The sequence below is a fragment of the Papaver somniferum genome, unplaced genomic scaffold (genome assembly GCF_003573695.1).
Source record: "Papaver somniferum cultivar HN1 unplaced genomic scaffold, ASM357369v1 unplaced-scaffold_19, whole genome shotgun sequence".
NCBI lineage: Eukaryota > Viridiplantae > Streptophyta > Magnoliopsida > Ranunculales > Papaveraceae > Papaver > Papaver somniferum.
Genome location: NW_020628818.1, coordinates 14,379,213 through 14,402,119, shown reverse-complemented (window position 1 = coordinate 14,402,119; position 22,907 = coordinate 14,379,213). Strand labels below are relative to the sequence as shown.

General features: G+C 35.2%; 3 protein-coding genes and 1 long non-coding RNA gene across 6 annotated transcripts; 1 reads left to right on the top strand and 3 right to left on the bottom strand.

Annotated features, from left to right (window-relative positions):
• The first annotated feature begins 98 nt into the window (after nt 1–98).
• LOC113338761 lies at nt 99–1,259 on the top strand. Its single transcript, XM_026584148.1, has 2 exons — nt 99–723; nt 949–1,259. Exons 1-2 carry the CDS (start codon nt 462–464, stop codon nt 1,119–1,121), a joined length of 435 nt encoding a protein of 144 aa, XP_026439933.1. The 5' UTR covers nt 99–461; the 3' UTR covers nt 1,122–1,259.
• A 1,362-nt stretch (nt 1,260–2,621) lies between these two features.
• LOC113338311 lies at nt 2,622–5,074 on the bottom strand. Of its 3 annotated transcripts, none has more exons than XR_003354718.1 (5): nt 4,606–5,074; nt 4,432–4,482; nt 3,785–4,201; nt 3,610–3,694; nt 2,622–3,100 (listed from the first exon to the last, which is right to left on the bottom strand). It is a non-coding gene; the product is annotated as an uncharacterized LOC113338311 (long non-coding RNA). The 3 variants fall into 3 exon arrangements; XR_003354717.1 differs by having other exon boundaries at nt 3,808–4,201; XR_003354716.1 differs by having other exon boundaries at nt 3,610–4,201.
• Nucleotides 5,075–13,328: 8,254 nt separating this feature from the next.
• LOC113338889 lies at nt 13,329–14,188 on the bottom strand. Its single transcript, XM_026584288.1, has one exon. The coding sequence runs from the start codon at nt 14,123–14,125 to the stop codon at nt 13,454–13,456; it is 672 nt and encodes a 223-aa protein (XP_026440073.1). The 5' UTR covers nt 14,126–14,188; the 3' UTR covers nt 13,329–13,453.
• Nucleotides 14,189–14,694: 506 nt separating this feature from the next.
• LOC113338306 lies at nt 14,695–15,741 on the bottom strand. Its single transcript, XM_026583751.1, has 2 exons — nt 15,572–15,741; nt 14,695–15,222 (listed from the first exon to the last, which is right to left on the bottom strand). Exons 1-2 carry the CDS (start codon nt 15,633–15,635, stop codon nt 14,843–14,845), a joined length of 444 nt encoding a protein of 147 aa, XP_026439536.1. The 5' UTR covers nt 15,636–15,741; the 3' UTR covers nt 14,695–14,842.
• Between the last annotated feature and the right edge of the window lie 7,166 nt (nt 15,742–22,907).

Genomic DNA, 22,907 nt, shown 5'->3' with positions numbered 1-22,907 from the left:
AATTGAGTTTGTTGATAAATTTGCTCACATTTTTACTTAACGGCAAGGATGAAGGATCCGTCTAATGCTCCATTTCTCTTATTCTCGGGAGTACTCGGACTTAATTACCCAGCGCGAATCTCTCTAATCTTTATGACTTAGTTCAAAAAAGATTCAACTCCTGCACAGAAACCCTAGCACAGCTGCTTATCTTTGATCAAAAAATAAGTTGCGAACCCCAAAGCTCTTCAATTCCGTGAATCCTGCTTGTTCATAAGATTAGCTAATAACGCACTCCCCTTCATTCTCACACCAAAAAAAATCCTTTTGACTTCTGAAAGCAAAAGGTGTTAAGTTACGTTAGCACCTCTCCCTCTTCATCTTTCACACCTGCACTCTTTCTCCTCCTTATAAAATCAAAATTCATTTCTTCTCGTCATTTATTTGTTTGGAGTTCAGTTGTTATATATCTAAAGATTAAGATGCATAGATCGGCGAGCACTAGTAGAGCTTCAGAGGAGTTCTTAATCAACTTATCCCCCGGAACAAAGGGTTCTCCAGGGATGATGATAAAAACAGCTGCTGCAGATATTGATAAAATTCCGATATATAATCTGTTAGGTTCTGATGTTGGTGCTACTAGTAAGAAAGATAGTCATGTTAAGCCAGGGGAAAATGTGGTTCATCTTATTCCCGTAATCCTTGTTCTATGTGCTTTCATTCTTTGGATCTTTTCTCATCCAGGTAAATCATTATCTTATTAATTTATGCCATTTTCAATGCCTAAGATTTTGGTGCAAATATAAAACTAGTGATACCGGTAGGATCTTGTTGGGTGCAAGGAAATATTTAATGTAGAAAGCACAAAAGCAGGAAAAAAAACTTGTTTAATGGAAATTCTTTTGCACCAAGTAAAACTTGTTTTGATATCCGGATTTATATTGTATTGCTTGTTTTTTTCTATTACAGTTGTAGACATGACAAGCAAAGATGGTTCAGTGGTACAAGTTGAAGGGTTGAATGTTCATGGACAGAGTAATCAAAGTCATATGCCATCTAACACGAAATCGGTGGAGTTGGAAGCAGCAGCAAAGCAAGATAGAGACGGGATTCTCCAAAAGATTGTGGTCAATAAATCTTGATAATTGTGTGTTGGATCAAAATTCACCGAGATTGAAAATTTGCAAGAGTGAATACTTTCTTTATCTTCTGAATTTTACTTCTTGTTTTAATTTAATATAATACGAGTATATAGGACAATTGAAACATGATATTTTGATTCCCAGCAAATTTTTATCCCATATTCTCCATTTTGAAACATGGCACCTACTATGTAATTCTTCTCTTCTCCGTTGTGTTTCAAGTGCTATGCTAGAAACAGACGCCAGTCCTTACAAACCCATAAATAAAGACTTTAAAATGCGACTCCAAATACCCACCCACCTAAATGAACTAAATTTCCGTCATGAACAAATAGTGTTCCTGCAGTCTGCAGACATGGACTGAAATTCAAAAGATTGAAAAGAAATACAGAAATTTAAAATATTGAATGAGCACAAGTCAGTAGTGTATTTAAAGTTAGCACAAAAAATATCTTGCAACGACAGATCACAAGTTCTCACGCTCTATTCTTCAGCTTCTTGTTGTTCGTCATTCCAATATATCCTCCTCTTCTTCTTAACAGGTTCCTCTATTTCTTCTTTTTCCCCTACATAAGTCTTATGCTTTCAAAATAAAGCTCTTCTTGTAAAAACAACTTTATCAAGCTAAAAGTGTTTGGCTCTCTAACACTTCCACATTTAGGGTCATATACAACTAGACCATCAGGACCTCCTAATAGAATCTCACCACTCTTAAAAGACCACATAAGTTTCGGAAAATAGCCATATACGATTCTTTCATTCTTCACAATATAACGTGCAGTCCAAGATTCTGCAACTCCATAATTCTGCATTACCCATATTTCAATACGATCGCCAGGGGCTTCGAGTAAACAAAGGCATCCTTCCAAAACCCCAAACTAAGAAACAAATAGTCATTATGCATTCGTTCTTCCGGTACTTCCATTTCTTTGAATATCTCGTTGCTAATATCGAGAGAGACTACTAGAAGAACACCAGAAGAGTTGTTTTTCCTTTCGGCTAACCAATGTCCATCTCCGTTAACAAGCACCCCGGTAGTAATACCAAACTGATAAGGTACGTCAACGCTTTTCCACGAATTTAATCCAAACGAAAAGACTCCGAATAAACCTCGGACACCAGCTAGTAACTTGTAGTCATTACTCTTGGGATCATAACCAAATGCGACCATATGAACATCACTCCAATCTAATATTAGTGATATCTTGTACTCCTCGTGGCTGGATTACAAAGAAAAAAGAACCCCCCAGCTTCGAGCCATAGGCAAACTAGACCATCATTACAACCCATAAGTTCAGCTGAATAACCTAAGGATTTGAATGGGTAATCTAATTCCACCGCATAATTAAGATATTTATCCCCCGATGATAATGACTCTAATAATGAATCATGAGGTATGGAGTAGAGAAACCATCAGGGTTAGTCCAGTTGGTCAGGAGCCTGACTCTCAAGTAGGAGATCAGCGGATTGAATCTCCGCTCATGAGTTATGTAGGTATTTTTCAAATTTCACTGGTCAGGCGCTTCACAGGAAATTTGTCGAAATGCAACACCACACTTCCTAGTTTTCGTCATCCAAAGACCCAGGTAGACTAAGAGTAACATATGTATGTATTGACGCTAAACTAAAATTACAACAATTTATACTGTACAAATTTATACTGCACATGGAATTGGAAGTAAAGTAAGCGGCACACGCTATTTCACATATTATTAGTGGAGGAGCCGACAGGCCTTTATCAAAATTGGCAAGTCCACTTAGCAGAAGATGACAGGGCAATAAGACCTTTAATGCAACAAAGCTTGGAACTATGAAGCTCATTTATTGCGGCAGTACCGTGAGGACACTTAAGACTTTTCCGGTGGTAGTAAGATAGTCAGCATAAACTGTCGTTAAGAAAGCAGCACCTATAACAAACTATAAATCGTGTCATCTCATAACACTTCTGAATTGCCTTTCGCTTCCCCTTGGAACAAAAACTGCATACAAAGAAAAATTAAGTATATTGCCTTAACAAAATGGGTAACCCTCACTTAGAAATATCAGATTCAATTACTGGCAACAAAAATCGATAGACAGACTGCACTTATCAGGGATTGATCCTATTACAAAATAGTGTACCTGCTAATCTGTTATCAGTTCAACTATTCCAGTGGGGCTTCAAACTCAAGATAGGGCAAATGAAAGTGCACTGAAGTTATCAAGCATGAGGAAATATCAAGGAAATATGCTCATGAGGGAAGCAAAAGGTTTAAAGAAATGTGGTTCAAGTATACACAGAAGTTATCAAGCATTTGATTTTTTTTTTGAGTACCGTATGTGCCAGTTTCACACAAATCAAGGACACCCAATAAGGCTATACGATTGATGCGACAAATTTTCTTTTGATACGAACATGATTGACAGTTCCAAAATTTTGAACCTACAAATATTGGAAAGAAGTCGCAACAATTGAACTTGACAGAAACATAGGAAAAAAAAAACTTACTAGTGCACTAAAAATAACAAATATAGTTTGCATGAATTGCATCGGGGAATATCAGAATTTACCCCATACAAAGAATTATAAGAACCTGCAAATAGAAGCGATTAAAATTAGAATAGAACTCTATATTTCAGATGGCAATTGAACCAGCGTACAAAAAGAGCTGAAAAGCATTAACCATTTGTAAACTACACCGCTGACCATTAGATTTTTCAACTCCTGGATATTTGTAAGAGAGGTGAACATAGGAACCACATCCGTTCAAAAAGTAACGCTGTCAATCTCCCAAATTCGGTTAGAGTAATAACTATTGAAAAATAAGGAGACGCTTATATTTGCAAACGAAATGGAGCCACACGATATAACACCAGTAAAGGTCTTTTGGTCAATTCTTCGAACACCTGCACAACCAAAATATCGGAAACTAAATCTCAACAGTTCACAACCAAAGTGAACTCTGGTGAAATGTACGGGGAACCATTCCTGAGAAGCAAAGAAATTGACTCTGGTGTTCATGTAGTTTTCTTTAAGCCTGATCTCGGATATCAGTTAACGGTGCACATAAGGGATTCTCAATATGGTTCGGCTTATTTACCTGTATTATTATCCAGTAAGTTAGAATCTGCAAACCTCTATCAATTTCCAAAATGTAAAAGAAGCAGCAAAAATTAAGTTGATGTGAAGGCTAAGACGGATAAAAAAATTGCCCAAGGCTGGTAGTCAGTTAAAAGACGTTAATCTATTCACAACCTCATACCCAGACTTTCATTGATGAAAAATAATGAGAAATCAACAATTGGTATCACTATAGCAAATAAGGTTTACCAGAAAGGTGATCACTTAGTCTTCCGTTGGCATGAACTCATGAATCAGCACCTTCATTAAGGCATTAGAAACAACATCAGAAAACGCATATTTGCACGGAATAAATGAGCTCTGTGATTAGGGTACCAACATTTCGAAATACAAACCAAAATTGAAGTTTGAATACACTCAAACCTGTAATACATCTCTATTTTGCAAACTACTCATCGTTTCTCCTGCGTAACAACAACAATTGGGTTTGAAATCGAAATTATGTTTGTTTGTTTTCAAAATCCAATTTAATTTGGGAGAGATGCAACACTTAATTTCGATTTCTAATCCAAATTGAATTGAAAGAATGACAGTGGTGGTGATGGTCTTTGACGGTAGTGGGGGTGTGTTAATGGCGATGAAGATGAAGGAGGAAGAGATCTGATGGTGAAGAAGTAACTGAAAAGATGGAGGAGAGAATTGTTGCTGTAGGAGAGATTTAGGGATCTGTAGAAACAAATTTAGGGATTTAGAATTAAAATGGGTCGTTGATTGTGATGATGGAAGTGATGGTGATGTATTGGTTTGTCATGAAGGAGGTGATGAAGAAGAAGAGGGTTCGATGGAGAAGATTTTTTTTTCTTTTTTTTTTGCTAGGTATTCGATGGAGACGAAGAAAGGGAGAAAAGATCGAGGAGAGAATTGTTTCTCTGCAAGAGAAGAGTAGTGGGGTGATCGAAATTACCCCTTGTATCGTCATAAATTACGGCTGTTTTATGAAGGATGATAGGAAATGCGTAAGGGCAATTTCGTCTTTTCCATACACGTCCGTCCGGACCCAAATCAGGGTCGTACCAAACAATTCGTTTTGCTTTATATATTATAGATTAAGATTGACGTTAACCAGCAAATAACATGCCATTTACTTTTAAACTTTGTTCTTTGACACGCGAAAAGTTAAACTTAGTCAAATTTTAATTCTCTATCTTGTTTTTTGATTTTACGTCTTCTAATTTTTTTTCTAGTATTCTGATCTGTTTTTGTGCTTTCTCTTTTAATTTTCTTTTTTCCTTTTATTCTCCTTTTTAGAACCCTAATTTCATACTTATTTTTATTTTCAATTGATTTTGGTTTCTCTTCTTTTCATACTTTTGATTCCTCCTTCTCCTATTTTTATTTGATGTTTGTTTAATCTTTTCATCACGTTTGATTCTCAATTCATTGTTTCTATTAACATTTTGTTTTTATCTTCCATTTTATGCAGCCTTAAAGACTTGTTGTCAGCATCAGGGGTTGCAGTAATGTCTCATATCAACAGTTGGCTCTTGTTTCATTGATTAAGTGTTTGTTGGATTCTATTCATTGCAGTGGTGCATCATCAATATGATATTATCTGGGTATTAATCTTCATCCTTATCTGGTTTGGTCAGATTGGTTCTAGTTACTATCAATTTCAACTTCCCATATTATATCTTGTAACTTCAACACCTGTTCGCTTACGCCCTTATACATCTTCAATACTCATCAATTGTTTACACAACTCCTTGACACGCAACTACTTCAATATCTCTTTATATACTTTATCAGTTCACTATTTCTTTTCCACTCTAATCTTTTTCTCTATTTTGTTTGCTATTATCATCATCATCATGTCTGATTACGTAAACAATATTTCCTCTCAGATGGAGGATATAAATTTAGAGGATCAGCCTGCTACTAGAGCCAGAGTTGTGACACATTTTGTTACTGCTCTTTCGCAGGGTATTAAGGATTGGAAAATTTGTCTTGCTGGTAAGCTTTTCGCCCCTGGAATTATGGTTTGGCAGGATGCTGAGAAAGCAACTAAGTTCATTTGGCCTCATCTTCGGCGGGATAATCAGTGGAAAATCATGGTAAGATCTTTAGAACCCAATATTTTTTCCATACGATTTACTACTGATGACGACAAGGATACTATTTTGTTTGGAGGATCATGGAATTTTGATGGATATCTTATAGTTTTTCGTGACTGGCATCCTTCATACCCTTACCAGAAACTCACTTTCAACACCTATCCTTTTTGGCTTGAGTTTAAATATCTTCTCTCTGAATTTACCTATCCAGAAATTCTGCAACTTTTGGTAATATTGTCGGAGAAACTGTTGTAGTTGAACCTGATGGTATAACTCCTACTACTTCTAGTAAATTTAGAGCTTTGGTTATGGTCAGAGTTACAACTCCATTAATTACAGGAATTCACGCTGTTAATGCTGCAGGAGTATCTCGTTGGGTGGGTTTCTTTTTTGAAAAACAACCATACAAGCTTTGTCCTAAATGCAAAGTTCCTGATCATGACACTAATCTTTGTAATAATCGCAAAACTAGAAGACTTTTTATGGAAACAACAGTTCGAAACTTTGGTCCTGAAGTTGAACCAGTAGCTCTACCAGAGAGAAATCCTCAGGAGATTGCTAAGTTGTTTCTTGATCATGGTCGTCATCGAAGATCCAACTTACACCAGCCTTTTTCTTCACAGCAGCTGGGACCCTATGATGGTATGCATGTCTCTTTTTTTACAACAACTGATTCTCAATCTGACTCTTCTTTAGCGCCAGCAGACAGAGTTGTTCCTCATCCTTCCAAGCTCATCTCTATTACCAGTACCTCAGCTTGTAAAATGTTTGTTAGGCACAAAAGAATTCGTTCTGATATTTTATATGTCAATCAAGACAACCATGATTCAACTCAAGCATCCACTAGTGAGCAACAAGACAATAATCAAGGTAATTTGCTTACTGGGGGTATTAGTTTTGATGAAGATAATACTAAACTTAACATTGAGCCAACTGTTTGGGACATTGCAGCTGGAACTATAGTTTTCAATCATCCCCCTGATATTGTCCAACAAGTATATTATTTATCATATTCTACTTTTCACTCAACTTTCGGTCTTGCTTTATTTTATTTTCGCTTTTTGTTATGTTTTTGGTTTATTTTCGCTATGAAAATTCTTTTTTGGAACTATCAGGGTTTTGGAAATCCTTCTACTAGAGATTATCTAAATTATTGTATTAGAAATTATGATCATGATATCTTCTTTTTGTCAGAAACTAAAACCGTAGACTCAAAAATGCACTTTTACTTACAAAAATATAACTATCCTAATTTCTGTTATGCTCCTCCAGTGGGTCTGTCTGGTGGTATTTCCTTGGCCTGGAAAAATGGTGTGGACCTAGAAATCATGCATACATCTAGACATAATTTCTATGCTATCATTCATACTCATTCACATGAATCAGATTTTATTTTGAGTTGTATGTATGGTTCTAACAATCCTCTTGAGTATCAAGAACAATGGCAGTACATGCTTGATATGCAACCTTTTGTGGACTTACCCTGGATATTATTGGGAGATTTGAACTTTACGATGTCAGACTCTGAGACTCAAAGTTCGTCTCAGCATCCTCATCAACATTCTAGGATGGTCAGACCTATTATTCAATAATTAGGTCTTATAGATTTGGGATTTTCGGGGTCTTCTACAACTTGGTCTAAGCACATAACTGGACAAGATTATACAACTGTTAGACTTGATCGAGCACTGGTAAATGTTTTGTGGCTCAACTGTTATTCTACGGCTCATCTCATGCATATTTCGCCCGTAGCCTCAGATCACTCTCCCATCCTTTTGGCTACATCTACAGGTATGGAAAAGAAACAGTTCCCTTTTAGACTTCAAATATACTGGTTTTCAATTGCATCTACAAGTTGGTCTCACCAAGTTTCGGGTTCTCCTTCTTATCAACTATCTTCCAAACTAGATTATACCAAACATCAACTTCAACTATGGGAGAAAGTCACATTTGGTAACATAGAAACCCAAATTAAAACCATTCAACACCATCTTCAACAATGCTACAATATGAATATACCCACTTCTGATCCTGTAGTTATTGATTTAACCAATTCTCTTCAGCAGTGGTTGTCTATTCAAAAAGATTTTTATATGCAAAAATCTGGTACTCACTCTTATGATGCAGATAGAAACACCTCTTACTTTCACTCCAAAGTCAACTTTAACAAGAAAAGAAGTCGCATTTTTGCTATTCAAGATTTTTTAGGAATTTTGCATGACTCAAGATCTGAGATTGAAAAAACTTTGCTCACTCATTTTTCAGCTATCTCAAAATCGACTAATCCGCCTTCAGATTCTTCTATTTTGTCAGTATTTCAGAGTTGCATTTCAGATGAAGAATTTTTTTTGCTTTTGCAGCTTCCCTCAGAACAAGAGATCAAAGATGTGGTAATTCAAATTAAACCGTGGTCTTCACCTGGGAAAGATGAATTTCAGGCTGCCTTCTATCAAAAATGTTGGTCTACAGTTGGAACCGAGGTAACTTCTATGGTCCAACAATTTTTTTAAACATAAATATATCCTTAAATCCATAAATCATACATAACAAGTCCTAATACCCAAAACCTTACATCCTCAGACTCCAAATGACTACAGACCGATTAGTCTTTGTAATGTCAGTTACAAGATTATTTCAAAACTTTTATCAAATAGACTTAAGCCTTTGTTATCAAAGCTCATTGCTCCAACTCAGTCTTCTTATGTCCCTGGTAGACACATCCAATATAACATCATCATAGCACATGAGTTACTTCATTCAATGAAACGAAAAAGAAAGGGTAAAGTCTCGTATATTGGTCTGAAATTGGACACGTCGAAGGATTTTGATCGCCTTGAGTGGTCTTTTTTGTTTGATATTCTTCGTCGACTTGGTTTCCATCCTGACTGGATTCAGCTTGTTCAGCAATGTATAACCACTACAAAAATTTCTCTCCTTATTAATGGAAGTCCTACGGCCTCTTTCTCTCATACTAGAGGAATTCGACAAGGGGATCCGTTATCACCTTATCTTTTCCTCTTAGTAATGGAATCTTTTTCAAGTATAATCCAGCATCAACTACTTACAGGTCAGCTGAAAGGATTCAAAGTAGCTAAAAATAGTCCTGAAACCAGTCATTTATTTTTTGCAGATGATTGTCTGTTGTTTTTAGAAGCTTCTCCTCATCATCTTCGATAGCTTCAGCATATTCTTCAACAATTCAGTACTGCTTCAGGTCAGGTTATAAATTTGCAGAAATCAGCTATATTTTTTAGCACTAATGTTACTCCTTCTACCAAAAACAGAATTGCAAACATCACGCAAATGAAGATTATGGGTTTGGGTGAGAAATATTTGGGCATTCCCTTGTTGCTGCATAGATCAAAAACTAAAAATTGTAGGCTAATTTTGGATAATATGAATATCAGACTTCAGGGTTGGGAAAGTAAATTGATTAATCAAGCTCGTAAAACTACACAACTAAATTCAGTTATATGCACAATGGGTATGTATCATATGCAGGTCCTCAAGTTACCAGATGCCACAATTCAGCAAATGGATCAAATTCAAAGGAATTACTAGTGGGGTAAAAAGAAGCATTTTATTGGATGGTATAAGGTACGTTTGTCGAAACGCCATGGAGGTTTAGGTCTAAGCATTTGTCTCATTATAATTCTGCTTTTCTAGCCAAGTTAGCATGGGATATGATACATTCTTATACAGAATTATGGATCCAACTCCTTAACAGTAAATATTTCCCTTTATATGATTTGAAGCATGAGCCACCTCCTCCTTGTGAAAACACTAGTTGGATATGGCAAAGTATTCTACATGGTTGCAGATTATATATAGATTTGGTAAATGGAAAATAGGTAATGGCATATGAACAAGAACCTTTATACAAGTGGAATGATCTAAACATAAATGAACTTCAATGGGTTTCTGATCTTATACATTTTGAGACATGAGAATGGAATGTTGCACTTTTGAGGAAATTGTCCTCTCCTCAACAGGTAGATTCTATTTTAACTATTCCTCTGATGTTACATACTCAAGACACTCTCATCTGGCCACTTACATCAACTGGAATTTTCACAGTAAAGTCAACTTATAATCATCTTTGTGAAATTGATTTGCATGACACCAATTTATCCTCCTTCAGTACAACTTTCTGGTTGAAGTTCTGGAAGCTCAAGATACCTTATAAGCTGCTGATTTTTTTGTGGAAAATAATTCATGATGCTCTTCCTGTTAGAAGCAACCTGAGACATGTTCCTGACATAACTGATTTCTATTGCCCACTTTACAATACAGGCCACATAGAAGATATCAATCATCTTTTTTTTACCTGCCCTTTTGCTACTGCCATTTGAAAGCTTCTCTTCCTCAACATTTTCATCTTCTACAACAATATAATACTCTTTCTGATTGGATTTATACTTGGTCCTCCACTAATGATGTGTTCAATTTTGATTTAGATTCTCCTTCTATACATGGAATTCTCGCAACAATGTGGCATATATGGAGATATAGATGTCAAGTTATCTTTCAGCAGGCACAGATTAATATAAACTCTGTTTTACTTCCTCTATTCAAGCATCTTACTAATATTTCTTCATCATTAGTGTCTCATCAGCATGCTTGCCATCCTAGACAGATTGTATGACATTCACATCATTGGAACCCTCCTCCACCAGACACTTTAAAAATGGAAGTTGATGCTTCATATCATAAAAGTTTTTATCTATCGGGTATTGCTGTGATAGTTAGAACTTATGCAGGACAACATGTTGCTTCCATAGGAGTACTTAAAAGAGTAGAAAATGATTTTCAAGCCGAAACATGGGCTTTATTAGAAGCAATGCAATGGGCTAAAGCTAAAGACTAGGATGATGTTATCTTTGAGTCTGATAATAAGAGTTTGATGTTGTATATGAATAATGGTTTTCCTTTACCTCCCTGGGAATCTTCTACCATTTTATTTTTGTGTGTTGATCTTTGTAAAATACACCAGAACTGGAAGTGTGTCTATGTACCTAAAGTGTGTAATAAAGCTGCAGACTGTCTGGCCAAATCAGTCCGCAAGTGTTTTAATGTAGGAGAGTGGTGGAATATACCACCTGCTGAAATCTCAGTATCTTTGGCCAAAGATGTTTCTATTACATAATGTATAATATTTCTTCTTTTGGTAATAAAAAAAAAATTATAGATTAAGATTAAGTTGCATCTTGACAAAATCAGTGTTAGAAATTAAAGAAAGCCATGTCTTGCATACACACTTGCACGCTAATAAGGATTTCGCTGGTACTCTTAAAAGGATCTCAAAATATATCTCCTCTGGAATATATGACATTGTTTATGGTTCGTATCATCTTCAAATTTGTTTAATCAAAACACTTATATAGACTCGTTAAACCGCAAACCTTTGGACTCTACGGAATCTTACCTTATACTGGGGACCATGGTTTTTTTTGGGACCATGATTTTATTTTGGGTAAAGACATTAAAAGTAAATCTAGGTCACTCCTTATCTAGATATTTATATTAATACCTAAATTACCCTCCTGATTAATTTTGGGTAATGATTAGTGAGATGATTAAGTTAAAGATAATTAGTGAGATTAAAAAATCAGATGAGTTTCTTTTTAAAAGAAGTAGAATTATTGAGAGAGTAAAATTAGAGAAGATGAAGAAGGAAAACATGAAAAACGATGGATTTTACCAACCACAACCGGAGGAAGGGTATTTGGGTACCCAGGTATGCTTCAAACTTAGATAATGTTGGTTGACTTGCTCCAAGTTTTCAAAAAACTGTAAATTTTTAGAGTAGATTTGGGCTTGTTCGGTTACCTTTTGTGAAGAGCAGGTTGCCCAACTCATCTGAAAATGTAGTTCGGTTACTTCTTCCAAACACGCAGGTTACCGAACTCGCTCTTTAACGGAGGTTTTAGTCGTTCGGTAAACAAACATGTTACCGAACTTTGTTTATAGGATTTACAGAGTAATGTTCGGTGGTTCGCAAACTTTAACTCAACAGTATTTTTAACCGAACTCCACATGTATGCAATTAGTGAAGAGTTCGATTTGTCAAATTTTTTTGCGAACAAACCGAACAGAGTAGGCAAAGTTTGGTTAAATCATGACTCAACATAGTGGGAAAAATAACACAGTTCGGTTATATTGCTTTTTTTTTTTTTATGGGTAGAGTTCGGTTACTAACTAGTTTTAGAATTTTTTGCGAACCAACCGAAATTGGTTTTTAATGAGAAGTTCGGTTAAAATTATTTTTTGCGAACCAACCGAACACAATATATTGGTTTTCAATGAGAAGTTCGGTTAAAACTATTTTTTACGGTTACAAAAAAATAAATTCGTGATAACCGAAGTGTTCTTTGTGTTCTTGGTTTCAGAATGTTCGGTTACAAAACTAATTTTTCTTTTAAACTATTCATAACCGAACATGCAAATTTAACTTCCATTTAAACCAATTATTTGATGATTTCTACTCAATTTACCCAATTATTTGATGATTTCTACTCAATTTATCCTATCAAAAAACGAATGAGCGGTTTTTCAATCGAATGAGGAACGTCGAGAAAAGAGTGAAGAAGAGAATATCCTTTTTTTTTTCAAAACTAAAAAATTTCGATTCCCCTATTTTGATTTTGATTAATAGATTCATTTAGATTAGATGCATATGATTAGATTTATATAGTTATTAGGTTAGTTTTAATTTAAATTAAAGTAAAAGGTAAATGTGTATTTACCTTAACTTTAGGACACCTCTTATAATAGGGTATAAGGGAGGTTGGCCCCAAAAAACCATGGTACCCAAAAAAAAACATGGTCCCAAAAAAAAAAAAATCGTTCCAGAAAATATGCCGAAAACAAACTTGAAAGATACTTGCAAAAGTAATCTTAAGTCTTGATCAATCACGTTTGGGCCTTCTATGTTTTAACTATGAGCCCATTACTAATAAAGTTTTACACTTCTAGTCCTAGTGAAATTAAAATCATCGCAACCAAATTTTGCGAGAACCTGCAACTATCCACATCTAAACCACAAGTGTAAGTAATCAATGTATAACAACACCAAGCACCACAAGTGTCAAGGAAGTGTAACTACAATTAACATAAAATGGTACACTAAGAGAAAGATTAACAAAATGACAAAATCACCCTCACTCAATCTTTTCGTAGCCCTCATCATCAGTATCATACTCTTCTTGTTCTTCTTGACCAGATTGATTAGACTCATCAATTAACTTATTCCTTATATCATGCATCATAAACAGATTAAGCTCCGATTTATTTTGTTGATCAATCACATCAAGAAAAACAGGATCCACGGTAATATGACTATCCACGTGTACTTTAAACTTATGACCCCACCAAAGAACCTTAGCCATACCTTCAATATCCACAACCGCATCAAGTATCATCTCTCTTTTCGCCACGTCAGACAGAAACTTCGCAGCATGATGAGCCAGCTCAACGCCATCAAGCCGGCCCGGTAGTTTCAACAGCTCACAAGACTTGGCCCCCTGTGATCCGGCTTCAATCTGAGCCGACCCCAGCAACGAACCGTCGTAGAAGATTTTCATGGTGGAAGTAGAGTAATTGATCGGAACTACGTTAGGATTAGTTACGTGTACGGTTAAGATGAGTTCGGCATCGAGAAGTGGGAGATTGAATTTGAAGGAAGTTAGATTGATTGACATGAGGTGGAAAATTGGGTCTTTTGGTTTTGCTATTGTGATTGCTGCCGTAGCTGTTGCTGTTAAGGCTCCGATTAGTGCGACGGAGTTCCAACTCCATCTCCCACCTTTTTCAACTGTTAATTCCTCGCCCATTTTTTCCCTCCGGCTCTGTTTTTTTTTGGTTTCTCTGAATGCTTGGTGTGAGAACGATGAGGCCGATATGTGGAGAAGATATTGGGATATTAGGTCATGAATAGTAAGTTAAAATTACTCAACTAGGCTTTTCGAAGGGGAGAAATCGGGAGCATACCTGAGGGTAATATTGGTATTTGGAGTTTGTTCGTGTAGGCGAATCACTAGGACACGTGTTCACCGGGAAAGTGTGTAGTGTGTGTGATTTTGGTTCACTTTGTAGCTCGTCCTCTTTTGTGTAGTTGCTACACATGGGTGCGGCAACACAAGGCACGTATGTCAATCACAAAAGTAAGCCAAAGATGAATCGGCTATGTCACTGCCAAGACAAACTTACGGGTCGTATATTTGCATTTGATTCAGTTCCTAGATTTTATTTAGGGTTCGACTAATATATTTGTAACTTGGAGATAATAATCTTATAATGAGTCGGTTAAGTTAGAAAAAAGTGAAAAAATTATCTCGATATCTTTAAAATATGACTAACTTGTAAATGCCGGTGGATAATTCTTTTGAGGCCAAATGAAGAGTAATACAAAGAATCTAAAATGATCACTTGCTGGAACGTAATGGTTTCGAATGGAAAGCAGCAAAACAAACAAAAACAGTGACAAATTCATACTCCAAAAGCAACACTCCGGATCATATAAAAAAAAATCTGTACAGAAACTAGAAAACTTAGGAGGATGCTACCACCAGTAAGATGGAAACTATAAGCTGCGCAGTGAATAACAATCCAATGTTGTTTCTATTGCAGCTGAGAGGGGCAGCCATATTGCGATGGTTATTGTTGTTGTTCTGATGGTTAGCCGCACCGGCTGCGTATACTACACCATATGGAGTAAAAGGTGACTTTTTAGAAGCCGTCCCACTACCATAGCTCTTATCATTACCGGTTGACGGGTGAGGTGATTTTCTTGAAGCTGAACCACTACCATGATTACTAGATGAAGAAGAAGACCCTGATGATCTACCACCACCACGACCACCACCACTAATAAGTTGTCTGTTAATCCTTTGGCCTCTTTCTACATTGTTTTCATATCCTTGTACATATCCTGAAAAATACAAATCACCATTGTTATTATTATCTTCTTAATTTCTTTGTGCCAGCCAACTAGTCAAAATCTAATTTTGGTTCATGACTTATTGACATCAAATTGAAAAGCGCAATAGTTTTGATACCATTTTTCTCTCTCGACGGTGAAATTCATTGCCTAGCCGATTAGTGGTGACAGAAGAATTATGGCCACTTATAGGGATTAAGTTTCTAAGTTGCTAGAATTAAAAGGACTAGACTAGGTATATATGGCTGAGTTGAGCTTAATGAAACAATTAGATAAGATAACTAGAAACCAGCAAACAAGAAATTACAATATTAAACTGCAAGTTTCTAAGAGTACAAACCAGAACACCAATGGAGATGATGAAGCAGAATAATGCATAGAACCACCTTTGCTAGTAGACCCATATCTTGGAGGATTCTGATTTGAAAAGTGAAACCAGGCAACCAGCTATATGTCTTCCCTCTCTCTAGACGTTCTTTCTTTTTATGTGAAAAGTGTTGTCATTTTTGTTTTTCTTTTGATCGGCAGTTATCAGTTTCCTTTGGTGGTGTTAATAAGGACTGTCTTTTCTGTTGCAACGCGTCGCATTATCATTGCTGACCGTTTGTACTTTGGCTTCCTGTGTCGGTAAAGTAATGTGGTTGGTTAGGTGTATCATTACTCTGTCCTGCAAAAACCGGAAAAAACAAAACAAAATAAAAAGAAAAGAAAACTTATAAAAAGTAATTCCATGACAGAGTAAAATCCCCGGAGAGAATCATCTGTGGTTTGGGGAACCATGGGATTTAACTTTTTTTATCGGCAGTGCTAGGGTGTACCAAAATTGGTGGATCAATTTGATCCACTTTCCCTCCACCGCAAGATTTGATAGGGCAGGGTTTTTAAATCCAAATTGAGACCCTAAACAGTATTTAATGGTTAGATTTTGATGGTCCACAATTGATCTTCCAATTTTGGTACATGATTAGCTTTTCTGATTTTCTTTTGCGCAAGATTTTGCTCGAAATAGACCTTAGATCAATCTGGCATTAGTGGATTACAAGGACAAAAACAAGGGTTGTTTCATGGTATTCCAATACCAGAAGAAATTAAGATAACCAACTAGTGCGAGTAAAGATCTACTTTGAGTTTGGGATCGATCAAATAACTTTTCTTGAAATTGAATCAAATCATTAATGTTGAAACAACTAGTAAAATCATTGCAATAACTCGAATATCTCTAAGTATTCACATTATTTACTAATTCTGATAGAGTTTTAAAACAAAATATTGGTCAAGCGTGCGTGAAATCTCAACCAATTGTTTCAAGTATAACTCGAATTCTTCTCATGTTTTATTTCTGGTGATCAATGATTTTAGTAGGTTCTCCGGATTGGTTGTTGATTGTAACAACACTTCTTTACTCTCTTGTAGATGATTCTAAGTACCTGAAGATATTGTGAAAGGCACATATGCATGATAATTAGGAGCAGCTAACAAGTTGGGAAATGACTGAAACTATTCCTATATTGTTAAGAGATTTGGAATCGAAAGGATAGTTAAGAAATAAATAAGATAAATGGAGTTGTTTAGCATTTCAGATCATGAATAAAATGGATAATATATTTGTGTTCAACAGATGTTACAGCTAGTTCAGATTTTCAAGATAAGTCATATAACATAACATGTTTAAAACCTGACTTGAACTGAGTTGGGTACTTAAAAATAATTGGCCGACTGTAAGGAGGCCTTCCATACAATCAATGACTTTTTTGTATTTTTTCTGTCACAAAGCTTGTCCCATCTTACAATTGATATTGAATTCAACATAAGCAAACAAATTGATCATGAATTTCAATTAAAGACACTCAGATACAGAAATTACCAGTACAAACTTCATAAATGTGTTCTACAGGAAACTTACCTTTTACACATATAGTTAATATGCTTGTTTGTTATTTGCCCGCATCGTCCAACAAACTGGTTGATACTTATAGAAACTAGCTATAAATGAAGAATCATTTTAGTGAAGCCTATAAACTACCCAACAATGCTTTTAAAGATTATAGAAAAATATACTTCTGAAACATGGTACCAAAGGGTAAAGCCCACGCAATGAACAATAAATGAACGTGATCAAGAGGATGGATGCTCGTAATAATTTAAGGTACTTTGTATTTAGTTTTATGACTTGTTCCTCAGATATTGGATTCAAGTTTATCAAGCATACATGGAAAACTGTTGCACACATATCGTAACCTAATTTACTAAAGTAATATTTTAGAAAATCACCACATCTAAGAAGACATCTGTAAGCAAAATAGCATGTACATGTCTACTTAGCAAACTGTAAAATATGTAAGAAGTAGGAAATACTAGTAATGTAGGAATAGGGTAGGGCGTTTAGTGTATATATATTTGATATCAACATATTACGAGTAGAGAAAATGTAGAGAAGAGAGGAGAGAAGTTACGTTTAGAAATTTGTGAGGTGGTGAGAGAAGAGTTTAGAATAGAGAAGAGTAATTTTGAAGAAGAGGAGTAATAATTATCAGTAATACGTAGAACTATGCCTACTGTATATTACAGGCCAGTTATTGGTGATTTTCATCCAAATCACGATTTTCATGCTTGATGCATCAAAGAGATTTTACTGGTGTTATATAATCGGTATGTAATAAATTTCCGTGATATTTCATGGTTATCTCAAAATTCTTCAGCTATCTACCACCAAGTAGTGGCTTTACGTAGAGTTATACAAGTTGAGTGTGAACTTATGACTCCATGGTTCTGACTTAAGAGAGCGAAGTTGCAAGTTAGCATTGAGTTTGATGTTACAATAAGGTATGTTACTGGTTCTTTTGTTTTTTCTTTTCTTTTATCTTTTTACCTTTTTATCTTTTAAATCAAGAATCAAATGTGGACGGCATGATATGAGTAGATAATTCTCATCTTTTAGGTGGTCGTGGAAGTTCTGTATTTGAATTTCCATGTCGAATGTTAAGTAAAAGATTGCTGATTTTTTTAGTTTTCTACGAAATATTTCGGATAAATTGTTGATCGGGCGATTTTTGAAGGGGGCATGGGGGACAAATGATATGTTGACACGTGTTTTTCTTATTAATTGACTCCAACAAATTTTGTTCCACAAAATGTAAAAGAAGTGTATATTTGAAGAGAAAAATAGTTATATTAATTGTTTATATTTTATTTTTTTGATATTTTTGGATACATAATTTGTTGGAGTCAATTAATAAGAAAAACACGTTTCAACATATCATATTTTGTATTTTGTTTAAACAAATTTTTTTGTTCTCATGTTACTGCTAGTTTAGATTTTCAAACTCAGTCAGATAACACAACATGTTTAAAACCTGACTTAAACTGAGTTGGGTACTTAAAATAATTGGATGACTGTAAGGAGGCCTTATGTGTAATGACTCTTTTGTATTTTTTCCGTCACAAAATTTAACCCAAGAAAAAAAAACAGCTTACAATTTTAGGAAATTGAGATTGAATTCAACGTAATCAAACAAATTGATCATGAATTTCAATCAAAGACACTCAAATACAGAGATTGCCATTTCAAACTTCATAAATGTGTGCCACTGAAAACTTACATTTTACTCCTTAGTAAACTGGAAAATTTGTAAGAAGTAGGAAATACTAGTAAGGTAGGAATAAGGTAGGACGTTGTGTGTATATATATTTCATAGCAGCATACTGCGAGTAGAGAAATTGTGGAGAAATGAGGAGAGAAATTACGTTTTGAAATTTGTGAGGTGGTGAGAGAAGAGTCTAGAATAGGGAAGAGTAATTTTGAAGAAGAAAAGTAATAGTTATCAGCAATATGTAGAATTATGCCGACTGTATATTACAGGCCGGATATTGGTGCATCCAAGAGATTTTATTGGTAAATTTTATTTCCAGTTATATAATCGGTATGGAATAAATTGTCGCGATATTTCATGGTTATCTCAAAATCCTTCAGCTATCTACCACCAAGTAGTGACTTTACATAGAGTTATACAAGTTAAGTGTGAATTTGTGACTCCAAGGTTCTGGCTGAAGAGGGCGAAGTTGCAAGTTAGCATTGAGTATGATGTGACCATAAGGTATGTTACTGGTTCTTTTTTTCTTTTTCTTTCATTTTTTACCTTTTTAGTTTTTACACCATGAGAAAAAGTTATTTTACCCTTTCAGTTTTTACATCAAGAATCAAACGTGGATGGCATGATACGACTAGATAATTATCATCTTTTAGGTGATCGTGGAAGTTCTATATTTGAATTTTCATGTCGAATGTTAGGCAAAAGATTGCAGAATTTTTTTTGTTTTCTAGGAAATATTTCGGATAAATTTTTGATGTGGGAGTTTTTTGATGGGGGCATAGGGGAAAAATGATATGTTGACACGTATTTTTCTTATTAATCGACTCAGACAAATTTTGTTACCACAAATATAAAAGAAGTGTATATTTACAGAGATAAATGGTTGTATTATATTTTTGATATTTTTGGAATAGAATTTGTTGGAGTCAATTAATAAGAAAGACACGTGTCACCATATCATATTCTGTATTATGTATTCAACAGATGTTACAGCTAGTTCAGATTTCAGACTCAGTCAGATAACACAACATGTTTAAAACCTGACTTGAACTAAGTTGGGTACTTAAAATAATTGGCCGACTGTAAGGAGGCTTTCTATATGATGACTCTTTCGCATTTTGTATGTCACAAAGCTTGTCCCAAGAAAAAAAAATCAGCTTACAATTTTAGGAAATTGAGATTGAATTCAACGTGATCAAACAAATTGATCATGAATTTCAATCAAAGACACACAAATACAGAGATTACTAGTTCAAACTTCATAATGTGTGCCACAAAAAACTTTCCTTTTATTCATACAATCAATATGCATGTTTTCTATTTGCCTGCATCGTCCAACAAACTGTTTGATACTTATAGAAACTAGCTGTAGATGAAGAAATTATTTTAGTGGAGCCTACAAACTACCCAACAATGCTTTTAAAGATGATCAAAAAAGATGTTGTTGAAACATGGTACCGATGGTAAAGCCCACCCCAATCAGCAACAAATGAACGAGATCAAGCGGATAGATGCTTCCTTAGTAATATTTTGGGTAGTTTGTATTGTGAAAAGACGAGGGTACCCAAATATACCTCAATCTAAAACTTTTCCACCTATAAGTCCTTTCTCCGAAAGTGATTGTCTATGGACTGAGTCGGGACAATACAACTAATCGGTTCACACTTCGTGTAATCGTTTATGGATACAAGATCGAGACAATACAACATGAAGTATGTTTACTTGATAATAGGTTCGGACTTAACCAAACACAATATGAATACTATCAAGTAAATAGGAATTAACGTTTGTGTATTTTACTTCTAATTATAATAAAAACAATTATAATTGCGGAAATAGAAAAGTAAAAGACACACCAAGATTTTGTTAACGAGGAAAACGCAAATGCAGAAAAACCCCGGAACCTTGTCCAGAATTGAATACTCTCAGGATTAAGCCGCTATACAAAATTAAACCAACTTCGTATATTTGAGACCAAGCAACTAAACCTATAGTTCACCTAGTCCCGTCTGTATTCCCACACCTCCAACTTGTAATAAGTCAGTACTTGGAACAATTCCTTTGGTTCGTATTCCAAACAGTAAAGGAACAACAAATCTTTTTGGTAACAACTCTTTTCAACCAAGTGATATGAGTTCTACAAAAGGATCTTCCGTTTATCCCAATAAACTCCTTTGTCAGGTCCTTAGATCTATCTAATAACAACTACCAAAGTAATTGTCAAGATTTTGCAATCAATAATTTGAATCACAAAGAATTGTATTGATGCCGATCTACTCAACTAATCAATCCAATATACCACAAGGATAAACGGATTATAGTTGGATCCTCTTTAACCGAAACAAGTATTGTGCACACCAAAGATTATGAACCCAAATCAGAAATCTTCAAAGTCTTCTTAGATCTTCAATAAACACCTGCACACAATCAACTTGAATCTCTTGTGATCAATCACACACAGAACAAAGTCTGTTAACAACGGATTATCACAAGATGTCTTTAGATCTACAAACAGTCTAAAGACCCCCGTCGAAACTCCGATCTAGTTTGAGTGAATCTTATATCAGAAGAGAAGATTCTCAAGCATAAATAAACTTGGTGCAATCAAAGTTCAACAACCGTTATTCAATCAAATCAATCATAAATTAATAATAAACCGCAATTATCTAGTTTCCCACCAACGGTACTAATAATAGAGATTATCAATCCCAAAGAAGTCTTTAAACCGAGCGGCCGTACGAGATTTCGCCTAATTAGGTTACTTTCCTATCCGAATAGGCGGCTCCACCAGTAACAACACAACTAGGTAGTTTTGCTGGCTATGAAGACTAGTTTGCTCGAAATACAAACTTTGATATTTAGACCAAGGAATTTCCAAAACCGAAAACATTCTCAAGATATGCAATATGAAAATGCGGGGGCCTAAAAACCACATCCAACAATTCGTTTGGCAATCTGAAAGGACTTACTCCAATATACTTTCTAAAGAATCAACTAGACAGTCAGACTCAATATAGAATAAAGTATATCAAAGAGTTTAATATCTCTAACTCTTAATTCAATCCGCAATCAGCAAATAGAAATATGCGAGCCCGATTGAATAAGAGGACTAACTTAAACGGTACCAAAGACCAATTTTCAAGTGTTAATCTATGTAAATCAACAACCAAATGTTGGATATTCTAATTGATTGATCTTAACGCACAACCTGTGATATTTCAATTATATAACCCCGGGATCTAGTCCAGTTTGAACACCACTATGTATTAAGCCGCTACAGACACTAGCCTACTACCAATTAATTTCGGACTAGACTGTAGTTGAACCCTAATCAATCTCACACTGATTCAAGGTACAGTTCCGCTCCTTACGTCTCTGATCCCAGCAGGATACTACGCACTTGATTCCCTTAGCTGATCTCACCCACAACCAAGAGTTGCTACGACTCAAAGTTGAAGACTTGATAAATAAATATGTCTCACACAGAAAATTCGGATTGAATAAATCTGTCTCTCACAGAAATACCCAAGAGTTTTTGTTCCGTCTTTTGATAAATCAAGGTGAACATGAACCAATTGATAAACCAGACTTATATTCCCGAAGAACTGCCTATTATTATCAATCACCTCACAATAATCTTAATCGACTAGCGAAACAAGATATTGTGGATCACAAACAATGAGACGAAGATTGTTTGTGACTATTTTCCTATCTTGCCTATAGGAGAAATAAATCTCAAGCCAATTTTACAATTGTACTCGTACGATAGAAACAGAAAGATCAGATCACACAACTACAAGAGAAGTAGTATCGGTCTGGCTTCACAATCCCATTGAAGTCTTCAAGTCGTTAATCTACAGGGTCTCGAGAAGAAACCTAATTTTAAAGGAGAATCGACTCTAGCAATACAACTAGTATCACACAGGAGGTATGGGTATTAGGTTTCCCAGTTGTTAGAGTTCTCCTTTATATAGTTTTCAAATCAGGATTTGCAATCGAAGTTACCTTGGTAACAAAGCATTCAATAATTACCGTTAGATGAAAAACCTGATTTAAATCTAATATCTTTCAACTGTTATATCGAAC